This window comes from Pipistrellus kuhlii, unplaced genomic scaffold (genome assembly GCF_014108245.1).
Source record: "Pipistrellus kuhlii isolate mPipKuh1 unplaced genomic scaffold, mPipKuh1.p scaffold_m20_p_20, whole genome shotgun sequence".
Classification (NCBI taxonomy): domain Eukaryota; kingdom Metazoa; phylum Chordata; class Mammalia; order Chiroptera; family Vespertilionidae; genus Pipistrellus; species Pipistrellus kuhlii.
The window spans coordinates 19230185-19246384 of record NW_023425516.1 but is presented as its reverse complement, the minus strand read 5'-3'; the positions used below and the strand labels follow the sequence as shown (position 1 = coordinate 19246384).

The 16200-nt window shown below is 46.8% G+C and overlaps 1 protein-coding gene across 12 annotated transcripts in view; it reads right to left on the bottom strand.

Moving 5' to 3' along the window:
* Positions 1 to 16200, bottom strand: part of EWSR1 (EWS RNA binding protein 1) — a 23629-nt gene extending 7429 nt beyond the window's left edge. For 2 of the 12 annotated variants that reach the window (XM_045585672.1, XM_045585673.1), the window contains exons 1-9: positions 16017 to 16196; positions 12352 to 12388; positions 12169 to 12220; positions 10885 to 11008; positions 10465 to 10482; positions 6388 to 6574; positions 3842 to 4009; positions 2354 to 2565; positions 1523 to 1703 (exon numbers count right to left, since the gene is read on the bottom strand). In XM_045585672.1, the coding sequence (XP_045441628.1) occupies positions 1523 to 1703; positions 2354 to 2565; positions 3842 to 4009; positions 6388 to 6574; positions 10465 to 10482; positions 10885 to 11008; positions 12169 to 12220; positions 12352 to 12388; positions 16017 to 16029 (992 nt within the window). In that variant the 5' untranslated portion in view covers positions 16030 to 16196. Of the gene's footprint in view, positions 1 to 1522; positions 1704 to 2353; positions 2566 to 3841; positions 4010 to 6387; positions 6575 to 10464; positions 10483 to 10884; positions 11009 to 12168; positions 12221 to 12351; positions 12389 to 16016 lie in introns of all 12 variants that reach the window. The other 10 variants (XM_045585668.1, XM_045585669.1, XM_045585674.1 and 7 more) reach the window with 7 other exon arrangements.

The following is a 16200-nucleotide window of genomic DNA, read 5'->3' as shown; positions in this document are numbered from 1 at the left end:
TGAGGCAATGAGAAAGGGCACGTTAACAACATTGAGTGCCTTACCTGCCGCAGACACTGAAAACCATCACCACAAACCATAAAAAAGAGGGAGGGCGCCCCTGCCTGTCCCCAGAGGACCCAACGGACTGCTGCCAGTCTGTTAAACCCCATGGGGAGAGCCAGGTTTTCCTGCGGCTCCAGGAGACTCCTCATCCCGGAGAGCGCCCCTCTCCCAGCAATGGCTAGCAGAATTAGAATTTATTACTTCGGAAGTTATTAAAATGAGTCCATTGAAATTGGTTTTGCAATTGAAATATACTAAGACTTTTAGGTGACTGAAGACGTGATGATAGTAATTTCAAGTGTCTATGTCTATTTTAAAACATTCATAAAGAAGTGAAACCTTTATGATGGAATGACATTCTCCAAATCAGAGGATTGATTTTACTGTATACCAAATTAGTCATAAAGTTTTGCATGGTGTAAAAATGATTTTTTCCAATAAAGATTTCACCAAAGACTTTTAAGTTATGCAGAATATCAGTACCTTTCAATAGTTAACAAATTGGCTAATACAAAAATTAAAGATAAAAATTTAACATCTATTTAATTTTGAAGCCCACTTCTAAAAAAGAAATCCCATTCAATTTTTCCTTGAACCAACGGTGGCATCAAATCCAATTCATACTGAAGAGAACATTCTGCATAACTTGAACACTAGTTTATATCGGGACAGAACACACACAGAACTAAGCCTTCTGGATTATGTTAACCACCAACATTATACCTCACCTTCATCACAGTACGAATACCCGAAAGGAAAGAGGAGATGGGAGAAGGGAGGGGGAGGGCAGGCACAGGTAGCAGGGTTACGTTATTGGTCTAAACAAAGTTTTCTAAACCAGATTGTGCCATCAATCAAAATGGTCAAACCGATTTAGACTTAAGATCTCCAATAAGGAGCAATACTAGAATTAATGATATACATTACTCTGCAAAAGCTACTGGACTTCCCTGTGTACCGGGTGCACCTCGGGTCGTAGTTCAAAGGTTATGGGACCAAGATCTTCAGCATTATGTTCAACAGTTCGGGGGACAAAGAGGTCGGGGACAAACACTGTGGACACAGGGCACTCCTTTTCAGCAGTATACACACCAGGTATTTCCAAACAACCACTCAGACAATTAGTCATTAACCTAGATTGTTAGAAGGGCTGTGTGTGTTCCGTCCCAAGTCTATTACCCGGAGAGGCTTGTGACCTCTGGAAACCACGAAGGGAACTGAAAGCTCTGATTTCAAAAATGGTTTTGTTCTCCCCACCCCACCCAAGAAGACTGGCAGGGAAAAAAGCAAGCTGCCACTTCATATGTAATATATGCCATAAAGGTGACATTTCCATGTTTTAGAAGATGGCTTGGGCTCAACCGATTGTCCATGGAAATGTAGGAATAAATTTCTTATGTCTTTCAGTCCCTTCTTTCCATTGAAAATCCTACGGATGAAACAAAATTAGGTAAAAGGAGAAAAGGTTTGCGCTTACCCCATTCCACCGCGTCCTCCTCCCCGCCCACCTCTGCTCATGCCTCCACGATCAAATCCCCCTCTTCCCCTGCCCCGGCTATCAGGGCCACTCATGCTCCGGTTCTCTCCGGGTCCGGAAAATCCGCCCGACTCCTGCCCATAAACACCCATGCTGCTGGGGTGGTCCTGTCGGAATGAACCTGAGGAAAGAGTCACATTGGTAAGCCATGGACCAGCATTTACACACTGCCTGCTGCACTCTCCTGGAGGCACAGAATTCTCAACTGCAAAGCACTGACCCAGGCACCAGCCTGGATACCACACCCCTCATCATAGGCTCTTCGAAGTTCAACACAAAGTGCTGGCTCATCAAAGCCGGAGTAACCCCCTACAGCTAGCTTAGAATAAGCCATCCCAACAACAGAGCCCTCCGCCCAGACTGTGGGTTCTGCATTGTTAGATAACAACACGTGCCCATGGATGGAGCTTACGTGACTATCCAAACAGTCTTCAGTAACTACCTGCTGCTGCCAGTGAGTTGGGACGGGCAGGCCATAGAATGCTGACTTCACTCACAGCATAAAACTTCCCCACAGACCAGGATGCCAGTGCAAATAACTGATTCTAGCCAGTTAAAAATCTCTTCTCTTCTTTTTGCAAGGCACGCCAATAACAATTACACTGAAGCAAGCACCGAGGTCTGTATCTGACATCCAAGCTACCAGCCAGGATGCTATGCCCTAAAGGCGCCCCCTGGAGCCAGAAAGCAAACAGTGCCTGAGACCATTCCCCACGTTCAGAAATTCCAAACACAGCCACTCTTATTTGGTGTTCTCTCTTAGCGACTCACTCTGCTGCCCGTAGCCGCTGCTCTGCTGGCTATACTGGCTCGGAGCCTGGCTGTAGGATCCAGTCTGGGGGGGGTAACTAGTGGGCGGCTGCTGCCCATAGCTGCTTTGTTGGCCATAGCTACTCTGCTGTCCATAGCTGCTCGGCTGCCCATAGGTGTTCTGCTGAGAGTAACTGCTCTGATCATAACTAGTCGGCTGTGAAGAAGAATAGCTGAAAGAAAGAAAGAAAAAACAGCTTTTAGGAAGGACAGGCTTGTTCCTTCAAACCCCCTAAACATGAGACATTCATAGCATATGAGACATTAAAAATGCATTTCCTTTTTACATATCATTTGATTTTTGTTTCTACCGCTCATCCCCCATTCTAAAATCAATAAAAACACATTCCCCCCCTCGATGTGGGGTCGGGGGAACAAGAAAAATAAACCCAAGAACTCATATACTTATATGCACAGCCCACGGGCATGGGCAATAAGGTGAAGACGGGGTGGGAATGGGGTGGGTAGGAGCTGGGAGGAAGGGGAGAGAATGTGAGGTGTATCTGTAATACTATTAACAATAAAAATATATTTAAAACACATATTTCAAATGGCTATAGTTTCAAACTTTCAGACATGCCAATCATTTATGAAATCTGGGCATTAATAAACAAAAGATGGATAAAGAAACTTCAGAATCAAGGCATTGTATGAAAGACGAGTGTTACACATAATCAATAAGAGATATATGTATAAGAATAATAAAAACAAAAAGAAAAAAAAAACTGGCATTAAACTCCATATGAACCATGACATTGGAAAACAAAAATTGTGAAGTACAATTAAACTAAGCCTCTATCACCATCTCTCCCCGGGTGCACCTGTCCCACTCCGCAGATTAACGCTCCCCGCTTCCAGGGGAGGTGAGCTGAGGGAGAACTGCCGGGAGACCCTTACCCGTCAGCTGTACGGCTCCTAACTCTGCACTTAGCGTGCAAACCAATGAAATGAGTGCAAAAGGGGGTTATTTCTTCCAGCAAAATGAAGTTAACAGCATAATTCAGGCAAGTTTGAAAACCTGCTTCAATGTAAATGGGAGTGGAACTAAAGTGCAGTTCTTCCTACACTTTAAAGAAACTAACCCTGATGTTGTAGGTGCCGGTGTGGTTAACCTAAGACAAAGAATGCAGAACAAATATCTGTAATAAAAAGCAAAAGGCCTCAGCTCAACCATTAAAAGGCCAGTGCGTGAATGGACTTCTGCATTGTTAAATGCAAAATGCATAAGGTAAAGTTTCTTTTTAAAAAATATAACGCCCTGCACTTGGCTTGCTTTCAAATATGTGTTTCTCAGCCATCTGAATTAACTGAGAGCGCAAATGTAAAAGCACCCAGAGTGGTAAGAATCTTGTTTGTACTTGGAGGAGTTACTGGCTGCCGGCCTGAGGTTTTCCAGGGAACGATGTGTGGTCAGGCTTATCCTGGGATTAGGGGGGAGCGGAGACTGACCTGGTGGGAGGGTAGGACGGTGGCGCGGTGACGGGCTGCATGGGGTAGCTCCCGGGCACCTGGGGGTAGCTGTAGTTACTCTGTCCGTAGCCCAGGCTGGGCTGGTTGTAGCCCCCCGTGCTGGACTGAGGCTGGCTGCTCTCAGCGGGCTTGTTGCCATCCTGCGGTCTAAAAGAAGAAATAAAAAAGCGAGCCTTTTCACCCTCGATCATAAAACCGTTGGGTAAGAAAACTCTACAAACCTGTGAGCAATATACAACATCAGGACTGAATTTGGAAAGAAATACAATTTTAAAGCAAACTACATCAAATCCAGTGTCGGTCCAGCTGTATATGCCGGAGAACCCTAAGCAAGGGGATGAATCAATCACATCCATGAGACAGCATCGTGCTTGTTTTTATCCTCACCTGAGGCTATCCCCCTACCCCAACTGATTTTAGAGAGAGTGGGAGAGGGACAGAGAGAAACATCGAGAAACATATCGATTGGTTGCCTTCTACACGCACCCTGACCAGGGCTTGGGCCAGGGAGAAACTTACAACCGAAATATGGACCCTTCACCGGAATCGAACCCTGGACCCTTTGGTGTGCAGGCCGACACTATCCACTGAGCCAAACAGGTTAGAGCCATAGTGCTTCTTTTGTTCCATGTTAACAGCTATAAAAAGGCAGTTACAACATTTTGTGTTGCCAATTTAAGTGATCTGAGGGGGGTGGTAATTTGTTAGTAAAAGAAAATGCTGTTTCTCAAAAAGGACTGTTGAAAGCAAACAGAAAACTTTAATAATAATAATTCAAGTTTTAGGTTAGAGTAACATTTTATAAGCCTATGGCATTTATAGATCTGTACTACCTGTGTATTTATGTTTCTCAATTTATTAAGAATAGACTTGAAAAAAATTTAACTTGCACGGCCATAGCTTGCCTCAAAATTTCTATAATGGAAATACCATAGTAGGTGTATACCCCCAGCCCCTCCTGCTCTGACGACCCAGGAAATGTCCTTGTTAAGTAGGAAAGCCAATCCCAATTCCAAGGAAAGGACCACAGTGGTGTCTAGTACCTCTTCGCTCCAGCATTCTGCGTCAGGGCCGTTGCAAAGGAAGCTTGATCTATCTTAAGCAAACCCGAGGATCAGCAGGCAGACCAGAGAGGCTGGGAAGTACTGATTTCTCCAAAGAGCCGAATTAGGCCACAAACCCCCTTTTTTCCAGTGGAAAGGGGAACAGCTGTCACTGATCATAAGACAGACAGCTGTTTTAAAGCGGCAAGAATTGAAAAATTAAGAAAAAAGGAACCAAAAAGGATGATTTAGAAAAAACCATTTAATATATAAAACCCTCCAGCTATGGCTTGGATATCCTATTTCATTAAAACTCACAGCACACAAAAACAACTTTCAAATCAGAATCCAACGTCTGTCAAGACTGTATGCAGAAACAGCCTAAGTGCACTGCCTAAAGAAAAGAGCTAAATTCTCCTGTTAAGTAATAATTAATAATGTTCACCTGCTGACCAGTCATGGAGTATGGACTTCGCCCAATGTTCACCCCGCAGTAGGGACCCAGGTAATTTACACTCGCCTGTTATGTTTGGATTACCAAGCCACTACATCAACTCCTTCAGTTGACTTCCAGATATAAACATACCCTTTACTGACAAGTGAGTCACATGACTGTTTCTTAAGCCATATGATGCTCTCCCCCTCCCCCATGTTTTACCCAAAAAGAAAGCTGTTACTCATTTATGGGGCCAATAAAATCAAAGACAAAAGCATCATTAGTTGTTCTGCTTTGAGGCAAACCACACATTCAATTTTCTCCTGGTTTTAAAAAAGTTAATGCAATAGCCTCCTTCAACCCACATAGCCTCTCTTCTGAAACTGCGCTGACCACCCTTCTCTGGTGCCTGGATGGAACCACTTCTTTACGAAATGGAGAAGAATGTAGTGGGTTCTGGTGCATTATTATTATTATTATTATTTTTTAGCGCATTATTTTAATGACTAAGAATATAGCAACACCTGAGTGCCCTGACCAGGCAGCAGCTCAGATGGTTAGAGCATCATCCCAATGTGCCAACGTTAAGGTTTGATCACTAGTCGGGCACACACAGCAGCCACTGAATGCATAAACAAGGGAAAGAACGGTCGATGTTTCTCTCTCCCCTCTAAACATCAGTAAACAAAACCCAACAGCTCTAGCCAGTTTTCCTCAGTGGTTAGAGCTCCTAGCCCTCACGGGTTCCATTCTGGTCAAGGCACGTGCTTTGGCTGCAGGCTCGATTCCCAGCCCTGCCGGGGTGCATGCAGGAGGCAACCAGTTGGTGTGTGTGTGTCTCCCCCACCCCAGTCCCTTTTCCACTCTCTCTAAAAATCAACGGGAAAAAGAATATCCTCGCGTGAGGATTGACAAACACCAAAACCAACAACAACAAACCACACCTAAGTGTATGCGAGAGCAACTATTAAGAAGAAACCAAGTCACGGACTCTCTCTCCTGAACAGCTGAGGCCAATGCACTGAGTCAGGAGACTGTGCTCTTACCTTGCAGGTGCAGTGGTTGCCGGCTGCTGCCCGTAGGCTGGGTAAGCAGGCTGAGTGCCGTACGCAGACTGAGCTGCATAGGAGGCCTGAGTGGTGGTGACCGTAGCAGTGGTGGTGTCGTAAGCACCAGTGCCATACCCTTGGACAGGCTGACTGTAGGCCTGGGGGGCAGCTGGCGTGGTGTAACCTGGAAGAAACGAGAGCAGCGTCAGTTCCGGCTCCTCAGAGGTCTAGCTACCTAACCCTCCTCATCAGAACCGCCTGTGAGCCCCTATTTCAGCCACCCCCTATTAATTCCATTAATTATTTCCCTTCAGTAAGAGCAGCAGCAACAAACCAATATTTAACACTAAATCCTCTGAATTTAAGCACCCCCCAAACCTCTCAAACAGGAATAAAATGTCCCAGAAAGGGAAGTAAAAAGCAATGACACAGCATCTTAAAATAGCTACGAATAAGGATCCAGGTACTAGTTAGAACATTGAACCCACAATGTGAAATTACTTGGTTTCAGTCCCAAGCACTCCATCATGAGGTCATGTTTAAGGGAACTGGAAATGCTAGAGGATGTGCTTAATTTTTAGTGGAAGATGCTAAGGAGTACACACTTCTAAGAACTGCTGATTTTGTTTCAAGTAACTAAAAAATGCTCGTTACCACGTGAAGACTGAAATAGCCATGGGTCTAGTCCTCTTATTTGCCCACCACTAGCAAACAGGCGTTGTTCTTCCTCATCTGTACTGGGCGGACCTTAGGGCCCCCTTACTGGTTCCCAACAGGGTCACAAAGCCTGCTCTCACAGCTCCAGCTCCTGTCTCCGCTGCCAGGCAGGACCCGTGTGCCCTTCCACCTGGAGCCTGGGCTGAAACTCTGACACCGCCCCTCCCTTCACCGGAAGAGGGTTACAGCCTTTCCTGGTGCTGGGCTCCCCTCCCCCATTCCTCCTCTCGCTCAGTAAGCACAAGTGAGCCGTACAATCAAAAGTTACGTACATCCAGCTCTGGCTGGTTTGACTCAATGCATAGAGCGTTGGCCTGCGGACTGAAGGGTCCCGGGTTCGATTCCGATCAAGGGCAGATGCCCAGGTTGCAGGCTTGATCCCCAGTTGGGGATGTGGCAGGAGGCAGCCAAACAATGTTCTTTCCCACCACTGATGTCTCTCCCCCACCTCTCTGAAATATTTTTAAGAAGTGACTTCTAGTCGTCAGCATTTATACCCATCAAAGAAAAATCCAAATCTCACTAAAGAAAAAAAAGTGTGTGTTAAGTCATGAACCAAGACTGGTGATTTTAGTTAAGATTTAGGACCTTAAACTTCACAGGGTGCAATAACTTTTTTCTACACCCCGAACATTTTTTTGTAAATTCTAATATTAGTTATACACAAAGATAGTAATTTTGTTCTCCAAGAAAACAGAAAGCCTCAAACTGTAAGTTTTTTGAGTTGGAATGTTGTTCATCTGAACGTTTATTAACAGCTTTGTGCTGAGTCCTAATGTCAATCATACAGAGCACTCATGTCATAAAACTGCAGCAACAAGCTTTGTATGGCTGAGGTTATAGTAATAAGACACTGAGTTAATGAATAATCTTTTAATCCATCTGTAGTACCAACACAAGCAGCCAAGCAAAATAAAGCCAAATGATAATAAAAAAAAAGACCAACAACAAAAAGACAACACATGCACTGACATCTTTAAGGAAAAAGGTGTTAAAAAAAATCACACAGCTCTATCAGGGGATCTGAAGGGTCCCAGGCTGGGGTGTGCAGGAGGCAGCCAATCAATGATTCTCATCATTGATGTTTCTTTCTCTCCCTTCCTCTCTGAAATCAATAAAAATGTACTTTAAAAAATCACAGAAATCTAAAATTTTTGTTTCGCCTGAACAGTAAAAATTAAAGTTTAAGATTTCTATTCCAATTAATGAATTGAGATTTCTATAGCTTCCCTTCTCATGAAAGAGTTTTAAGAAGTCTAGAAGATAAAAATGTCTTTTTATATATTCCTTCCAACAATTACCCAATGACTTTTACACGTAAAGCGGTATGAGGTTAAGGAGGAAAGTGGGTAAGTGTGCTTGAACCCACTCACTGCCTCAATCGGGAACCTAGTTTGGTTCAGCTTCAGTTTGCTCACCAGGTTTAAATTTTGCTCCTCTATGCCAAAGGTTCATGGGAGGGTGAAGGGAAGTATGCCAGTCCTCCATAAACTATAAAGTCTATATAAACACCCCTTATATCTATTTGTTAAAAAATGTATTTTTATTGATTTCAGAGCGAAAAGAAGAGGGAGAGGAGCGGGAACTATCAATGATGAGAATCACTGGTAGGCTGCCTCATGCACGCCCCACATTGGGATGGAGTCTGCAACCTGGGCCTGTGCCTGACAGGAATCGAACTCCAGCCTCCTGGTTCATAGGTCTATACTCAACCACCGAGCCACACCCGTAGGCTCCTTACATTTTTAAATAATATAAAAGATACCGGTTTCTGTGAAAGACCACTGCATTTCCTAGAAATGATTTTATCATGTTCCTAGAAAATGATCCAGGGACTCCAATAGCTAGATCTAAGCAGTTATTCTTTTTAATTTATACTGTTTGGCTGAAACTTCCCAGTTATTAAATAAACAAGTCATGGTGATACACATCTGTACTGCATATAGTTGTCTCTCATTGGTTTCAGATCCCTGTGACCTGAGAATGCTTACATTCCTAACATAGACTGGAATAGGACAGTGGTCAGCAAACCGTGGCTCTAGAGCCACATGCAGCTCTTTGGCCCCTTGAGTGTGGCTCTTCCACAAAATACCATGTACCCTAATTAAGCTAATAACAATGTACCTACCTATATAGTTTAAGTTTAAAAAATTTGCCTCTCAAAAGAAATTTCAATCGTTGTACTGTTGATATTTGGCTCTGTGGACTAATGAGTTTGCCGACCGCTGGAGTAGAACAATGCATACGTATTAAAAAGTTGCTAAAAGCATATACCTTAAAAGTTCTCATCACAAGAAAAAAATTATAACTAAGCGCGGATGTATGAACTAGACTTACTGTGATTATTTCACAAGTATAGAAAAAAATATAAATTCATTATGCTGCGCACTCGAAACTGATGTATGTCAATCATAACTAAATAAAAAATGTTATTCTGAATACATGAAGTTCATGTCACAATTTTAAAATTCTCTGCTAAAAATCCAATAGAAAGTTCAAACATTCCCCAACCTACTAAAGGTGTGTTAGATGAGGGAGTACTCCCATCAAACCCAGGCCGCCGTCACTCAGTGAGACAGATACTGTACATTACAAGCAGGTCCCTCCCCTCTAAAGACTGATAGACTATCCATAACTTAAGAGAACTGCAGGTGATTTGTAAAAAAGTTTTTACATCTGTAAGACTTTTGAAATAAGTATTCTTTAATAATAATAGTAGCAATAATAAAGATGGGAGTAGGTGGGAAGAAGGTAGGGAATCATAAAACATTTACACTACAGAGCATGAAAGTACTATAGAATTTTCATATACTCCCCTCTCAACCCCAGTATTAGGATTCAGTTTATTTTATTCTAATTCTTAGAATAGTTTTTAGCTCCCTGGAATGCTATTTTATATATATATTTACTAAGACATAATATGAATTAAAGTAATTCATCATCACTTAAATAGAAAATAAAATGCATCTGGACTGGAAACCGACAGACAGACAGACATAAGTGACATGCAGGATGGCAGCCTTTGCCTCTAAATCAATCTAATCATGCACCTGTCTCTCAGGGAACATGGGCAGTCAGCTGGGGAATAGTCATCTGAAGTACCTTTGGGAAGGTGGACTATTATTAAGGCTTGACACAGAAAAATGTAAAATAAAACAAAGCAGAACTTCCCCCAAAACCACGTAAAGAAAAGATGGATCTGCGGATGGCACCGGAAGCGGTTCCCATTAGCGCCTTGCTGTGTATGAGGCTAGAAGGTTGGAGGGTTAAACTAATGAAAACACCTATGGGGTCCACATTACAGGGTTAAACAAGCTGGAAAGCATTCCCCATGCAGAATGAGCAGGATCGTCAAACCTGTACTGGTCCCTTCTACTGTGGAAGCACAAAACAAGAGCAGAGGGCGCACCGTCAGAGGAAGCAAACGGACGTGAAAACCAGTTTGGTATCTTCAGCAGCTCCGTTTAAGGAGGCTCATTCTTACCCCAAATCAGCATTAGCACAATCTTTTATATATCTGCCCTTTTGCTGTGAGATCATTCAGTATACTGTATAAAACAGCTAAAGGAAATTCTTTTCTCCCTTGGGATTTATTCCACCCACATTCTATTAGCGATCCCTCAAGGAGAATAGAAGGGAAAGGGAGAGAAAAATAACTCCCCCTAAGAATGCCAGATGCCAAGATATGGACCAGAATATACATCAGAGAGCACAAGTGACAAGCTTCTTAGCACCCTCCCTGGGCGATGGGACCAAAGCAGGCCAGGGCAGCCTTACCTGCGGGGGGCTGTCCGTAAGAAGTGGCGTAGGCCGTCTGCCCGTAGGTAGCAGTGGTCTGAGCCTGGGTGTAGCTGACATCAGTGGGCTGTCCATAGGTTCCATAACTTTGCTGCCCATATGCCTGCTCAAAGTTAATGGATGGAAACCCTTCAGATCTATAAACCTTCTAGTTTTAGGGAGAAAAAACCCACATAAAAGGAAAACACACCCCACACCCAATTTACTACTAAGTTTATAAATTTAGAAGTTGAAAATATTGTTTTCAAATAAGATTAACCACATTACTGTGAGTTTCCCCTGATCTGATGCACTCGTATTTTTGTAAACTTAACTACAAAAAAATTCCTGAGATAATTAAGCAAAATCATAGTTAACTGTACAGGAGATTAACACAATACTCTCAAGGGATGAGCAATAAAGGAACAGGCGTATAACTGCCAGCACTAAGTGGACCAGTTTTAGTAACTGGAAACAAATATTAGGAAGACACAGCGACCACAGAGGAAGGAAAATGAAAATGGGTCCAAATCCACAGACAATTGTGAAAGCAGATTTTCAGCGGGACAAAGATTTCACCGCCAAGAAAATGAATAGCAGGGTTAGCACACCAGCAGCACTGTCTTCTGAACTTGGACGTCAGAAATACAGAAAACTGGCAAGGAATGAGGTGTTCTTTCTGACATTAGCATGATCATATTCTAGATCTGAATGACCAGTTACGTAGGATCTGCCAGAGACATCACATCATTCTGTCTGTTCTAGAATGTTTCTACGGCAGAGTTATTAGTACCCATTTTAAGCCACAGACCATTTCAGAATTTGAGGTGATCTTGGAGGCTAATTTCTAGAAGCTGCTGGCCTAGGCTTTTAAACTCAGACTCATTTACTGAAGAACCCTTAACCTCTCACAGGTAGCGATAAGAGCTGACCCCTCCACTTACTGTCCGACCGCTGGTAAATGCCTTTATATCTATGCACTGCATTTTTTCATTTGCCAGATATCATATCTCCTCTGTAGAACTGAACACACAGAAGGACCAAGCATGGAGCAGGGTACCTAACTAGGTACTAGATAATAGGAAGGTATGGAGAGCTAGTAACTCCCATATACGTATAATGGCATTCCCACTGTGAAAGTTTAAAATGCCTGGTTATTTTTATTACAAGCACATTACACTGTTTTATTACCTAATTTTAAAAAAGAACAATGCTGGCTATTGTTTGAATGGTTGAAACAATCTACTTGGGGATGCAGCTACTTTATTTAATCTTAAAGCTTACCTGCGTGCTCTGTGCGTATCCTTGAGTGGGCTGCGCGGTGTAAGCGCTGTAGCTGTAAGAGAAAATTAAATGCAAAAACTGAAAAGAGAACACTCAGATTCCATTACTAAACCCTCCACAACTACACAGCTCTGTTCCATCAATCAATCACACACAAAATCCTGGTGAAAAAGACGGACTTACCCCTGCTGGGCTGCAGCTTGGCTGTAGGTACTGTAATCTGGAGGAAACAAGGCGAGAAATCAGTGTGAAGTCAGGAAAGGCAAGAAGTAGGGGGGAGAGGGGGCAGGAATTCTGAACTCTTTAACTGTTTAGAGAAGCTATGGGCCAGCAGAGGCCCAAATAATTACCTTATTTCTTTTTAAATATGTTACTGATTTTTTTTTTTTTTTTTTTTGGGAGAGAGGAAGGGAGAGGGATAGATACAAACATCGACTGGCCACCTCCTGCACAGCCCCTATTGAGGATAAAGCCTGCCCTGATGGGAACTCAAACCCGTAACCTGTTGTTTCTTAGGTCGAGGCTCAACCACTGAGCCATACCGGTGGGGTGAGTATCTCTTATTTCTTAATACCAACCCCCCAAATAAGTCTAAGCCCGTTTAACTCGAAGTTTGAATACAGTGCCAACAAATGAGGTCAAGATCAGCTGATTTGGCAGAGATACTTTGCAGTTCCCATGACCACAACCCCCCTAACCACAGAGCTGTCATTTCAAATACACGGTCATCATCCTGAGACTAATAGAGAACGCGATGAACCGAAGCTTTATCTTCATCTAAAAAGGAGGCAATTGACATTACAACGCTCAACCCCAGGTTGATTACATTAGTAGAAACAGCTCCTCAAAAACTAGTCTTTCTGTTGCTCCCTCAATTAGCCAATTAGACTAACTTTAACTGCATTCTCTAGCAGGACTGGTAGAAAACAGAAGTCATCTCAATCCAGTGTTTTAAAGGGTCTGCTTTTGACTGGATCAGAGCTACATCTGTACAATAACTCAAAAGCAGGAACATTGTAAATATTGCCATGCCTCCTGCAAGACTGGGGCTGGGAACGAACCTGCAACCCACGTGTGTGCCCTTGACTAGAATTGAACCAGAGGCCCTTCCGCGCACAGGCCAATGCTCTAATCATTATACCACACCCCCAGAGCTAAAGTAATTATCTTTTTTAAATTTAAATATCCTCTATTGATTTCAGAGAGGAAGGAAGAGAGAGAAACACCAGTGACCTGAGGGAATCATTGATGGCTGCCTCTTGATGTCACACGGACGGGGGACAGAGCCGCCAATCGGGGCACGTGCCCCTGACTGGAATCCAATCTGGGACCCTCCTGCCTTCAGGCCCACGCTGTATCCACTAAGCCAAAGCCGCTAGGGCTAACGTAATGATTTTTTAAAATTCTGCCCAATTCTTTGCTCTCCACAAGAAACACATACCTTATTCTGTTACAAGACAGCACTGCCATCCGAACTAAACAAAAGGTCCTTTCTACTCCATTCAGAAACAGTCCCTGATCGGAAGGCAAACCGTTTGACATCGCAGCTCTCTTCATGGAGGGGTTTCTACCTACTCCCAAGTCCGCAGGCCCGAGAGCAATCGCACGTAAGTCAGCTCATCTTCCTCCTACACTTTGCCCTTTTCCTCCTGCACCCCCAACTCAGAACCCCCATCAACAAGATCAAATCAGCCGCCCGAAGGCTAGGAATTGTGCTCCAGAGAAACCGACCTGAAGGCAGCGGCTCTACAAGCTGCGCTCAATGTGGCAAATACAAAGCAAATGCAAATCACTCCCCGTGGTCTCCACAACACCCCCCACAACACACACAGTGAGTATTTCCACCTCCGGTCTGCCGAGGTTTCTGCTGGAGAAAGGATACCCAGTCGCTGCCATCTCAGTCCCGGTTCGCAGGAGGCCTTTCTCCAAGGGCGGTTATGTAAAACAGACCGGCAGGCCTGGCACGGAACAGCCAGTGTCCTCAGGCCAGCGCGAAGCCAGCGCTGTGGCCCGCGTGGTGGCATACGGGAGGCAGCGACGTTCACTGTACAGAACTTATCTGCCTGCAGCACACACTACATGGCCTCAAACACGCCAGTCACACGCTGGCCAGAGTCTGTAACTCCCAAACACGCAGCTCATTTCACTAAAAATGGACGGGCCGAGGAGAGCGGCTGTGACCCAAGCGGGCCTTAGGGGGTGGGCGATGTTCTCATTTCCTGGTCTGCCTGGTAGTTAATTGGGAGTTCGCCCCGTGTTCTTTGTTAAAAGGGCACAGGCTGTGCCTTAAGTACTCTTCTGATATGTAAACCGAATAAGGATGAAAAAGATCTAACAGTACATTACCCAAGGCGGTGGCTCAGGTACTGCCCAAACCGTAGACCTGGGGCTTCAGACCCCACCGTATCAGGCCGGGGCGGGTCGGTAATAAATACCGCTGTGCTCAGAGGTCGGCAGGGCTCGGAAAGCTCTCCCAAGGTCTAGGCCTCACTCCTCTATTTTGCAGGGAAGTAAGCCAAAGTTCACCCCGCCATCCCCGCGGAGACTGCCCGGCCGGACCCAGCTCTGTGTCCACACACACACACACACACACACACGCGGGAGTGCTGACCTGGTCGGTGCACGGTGGGCAGCAGCAAACCAGACACGGAACAGGAGGAGACACGAACCTCGCCTATCTGGCCACCCAATCTCTCCTGTGGGCACCCTGCACCCTGGCACCCACCTGCTCGGCTACTGAGCAACGTCCTTAAGTTGCTGGATTCTGGACTCTCTTAAATTACAACTCGGAGCGTTCCCCCCCCCCCCGCCCCCCTCTCCACTTCCTTCTCCCCCGGCCTTTACAGCCCGGGGGGAGGCCGCCCAGGCGATACCCCCCGTGCCCGGGCCAACCGCCCCAGGCGGGCGCAGGAACCGGCAGCGCCCCTAGAACCGCGCCCGGCGCCGGGGGGACTCCTCGAGCCGCCGCAGGCTCGCCCCTGCCCCTGAGCTCGCTTTCCAAGATCGCTCCTCCCCTCCCCCTCCCGCTTCCCGGTCACCAGCCCCGCACCACAGCGGGCCTGTCGGCTCCGGGCCGCCGCCGGGCCTTTGTCTCCCCCCGGCTGGCCTCCCCGGCCCCCGGTCCCCGGTCCCCCGCCCCCCGCGCCGCGTCCGCCGGGAAAACCGCCCCGGGAGCCCCTTCCCCGCTTTCTGGGGCGGGAAGGGGGTGGGATGAAACAGAAAACCCGAAGCAGCCGTGGGAACAGCGGGATTTTATTTAATTAATTTAAAAATTTTGGGGGGGGCTTTGAAAGGGGGGAGCCGAACCCGGATACTAAAGCCCAGTCGTGGGGCCAGAAGTTGGGGCCGGGGCCCTCGCCTCCCAGACCCGCGGCCTTTTTGTGTTTATCCGCTTCCCCGCGGGCTTGGCGGGAGGCAGACCCGCCCTGGGGTGCGGGCGCCCTCCCCCCCGGAAGAGGGGGTGGTGACGGGGTGCGGGGCTCCAGGCCCGGGCCCACCCCGCCGCCGCCGCCGCCACGCGGGCCCCGAAGGCCGCAGGCCCCGCCCACGTGGCGGGCGGCCCGGAGCGCGGGGCCCGGCCGCACACAATGGAGGCCGCCCGAGGCCCCGCGGGCCCCCCGCGCGCGGCGGCGGGGGCGCTGGAAGATTCCAGAACCGGCCTGCCCGGTGGGGGAGGGGAGGGTCAAAGCGGGCTCCTTCGGCTCTTCGGCCCGTGGCGGGGACCCTGACCGCCCCCCCTTCTCAGAGCCCCACTCAAGTCGTCCCCGACCACCCCCCAGAGCCGAGCAAGCCCCCCGGCTGGGGCGCCCCGGCCGCCGCCGGCGCGGCCGCGCTTCCCCCACACTCACCCGTGGACGCCATTTTCTCTCCTTCCTCCTCGTTCTCTCAACGTCCGTCTCCCTCTCCCTTTCCCCCGCGGCGCCGCACTACGCAGGCGCGGAGCCCGCAACCCCGGGCGCTACCACCGGGCGCGGCCGCGGGGGGGGGCGGCGGAGGGCCGAACCATCGCTGCCTCCTCCTCCCGCCCGCCCG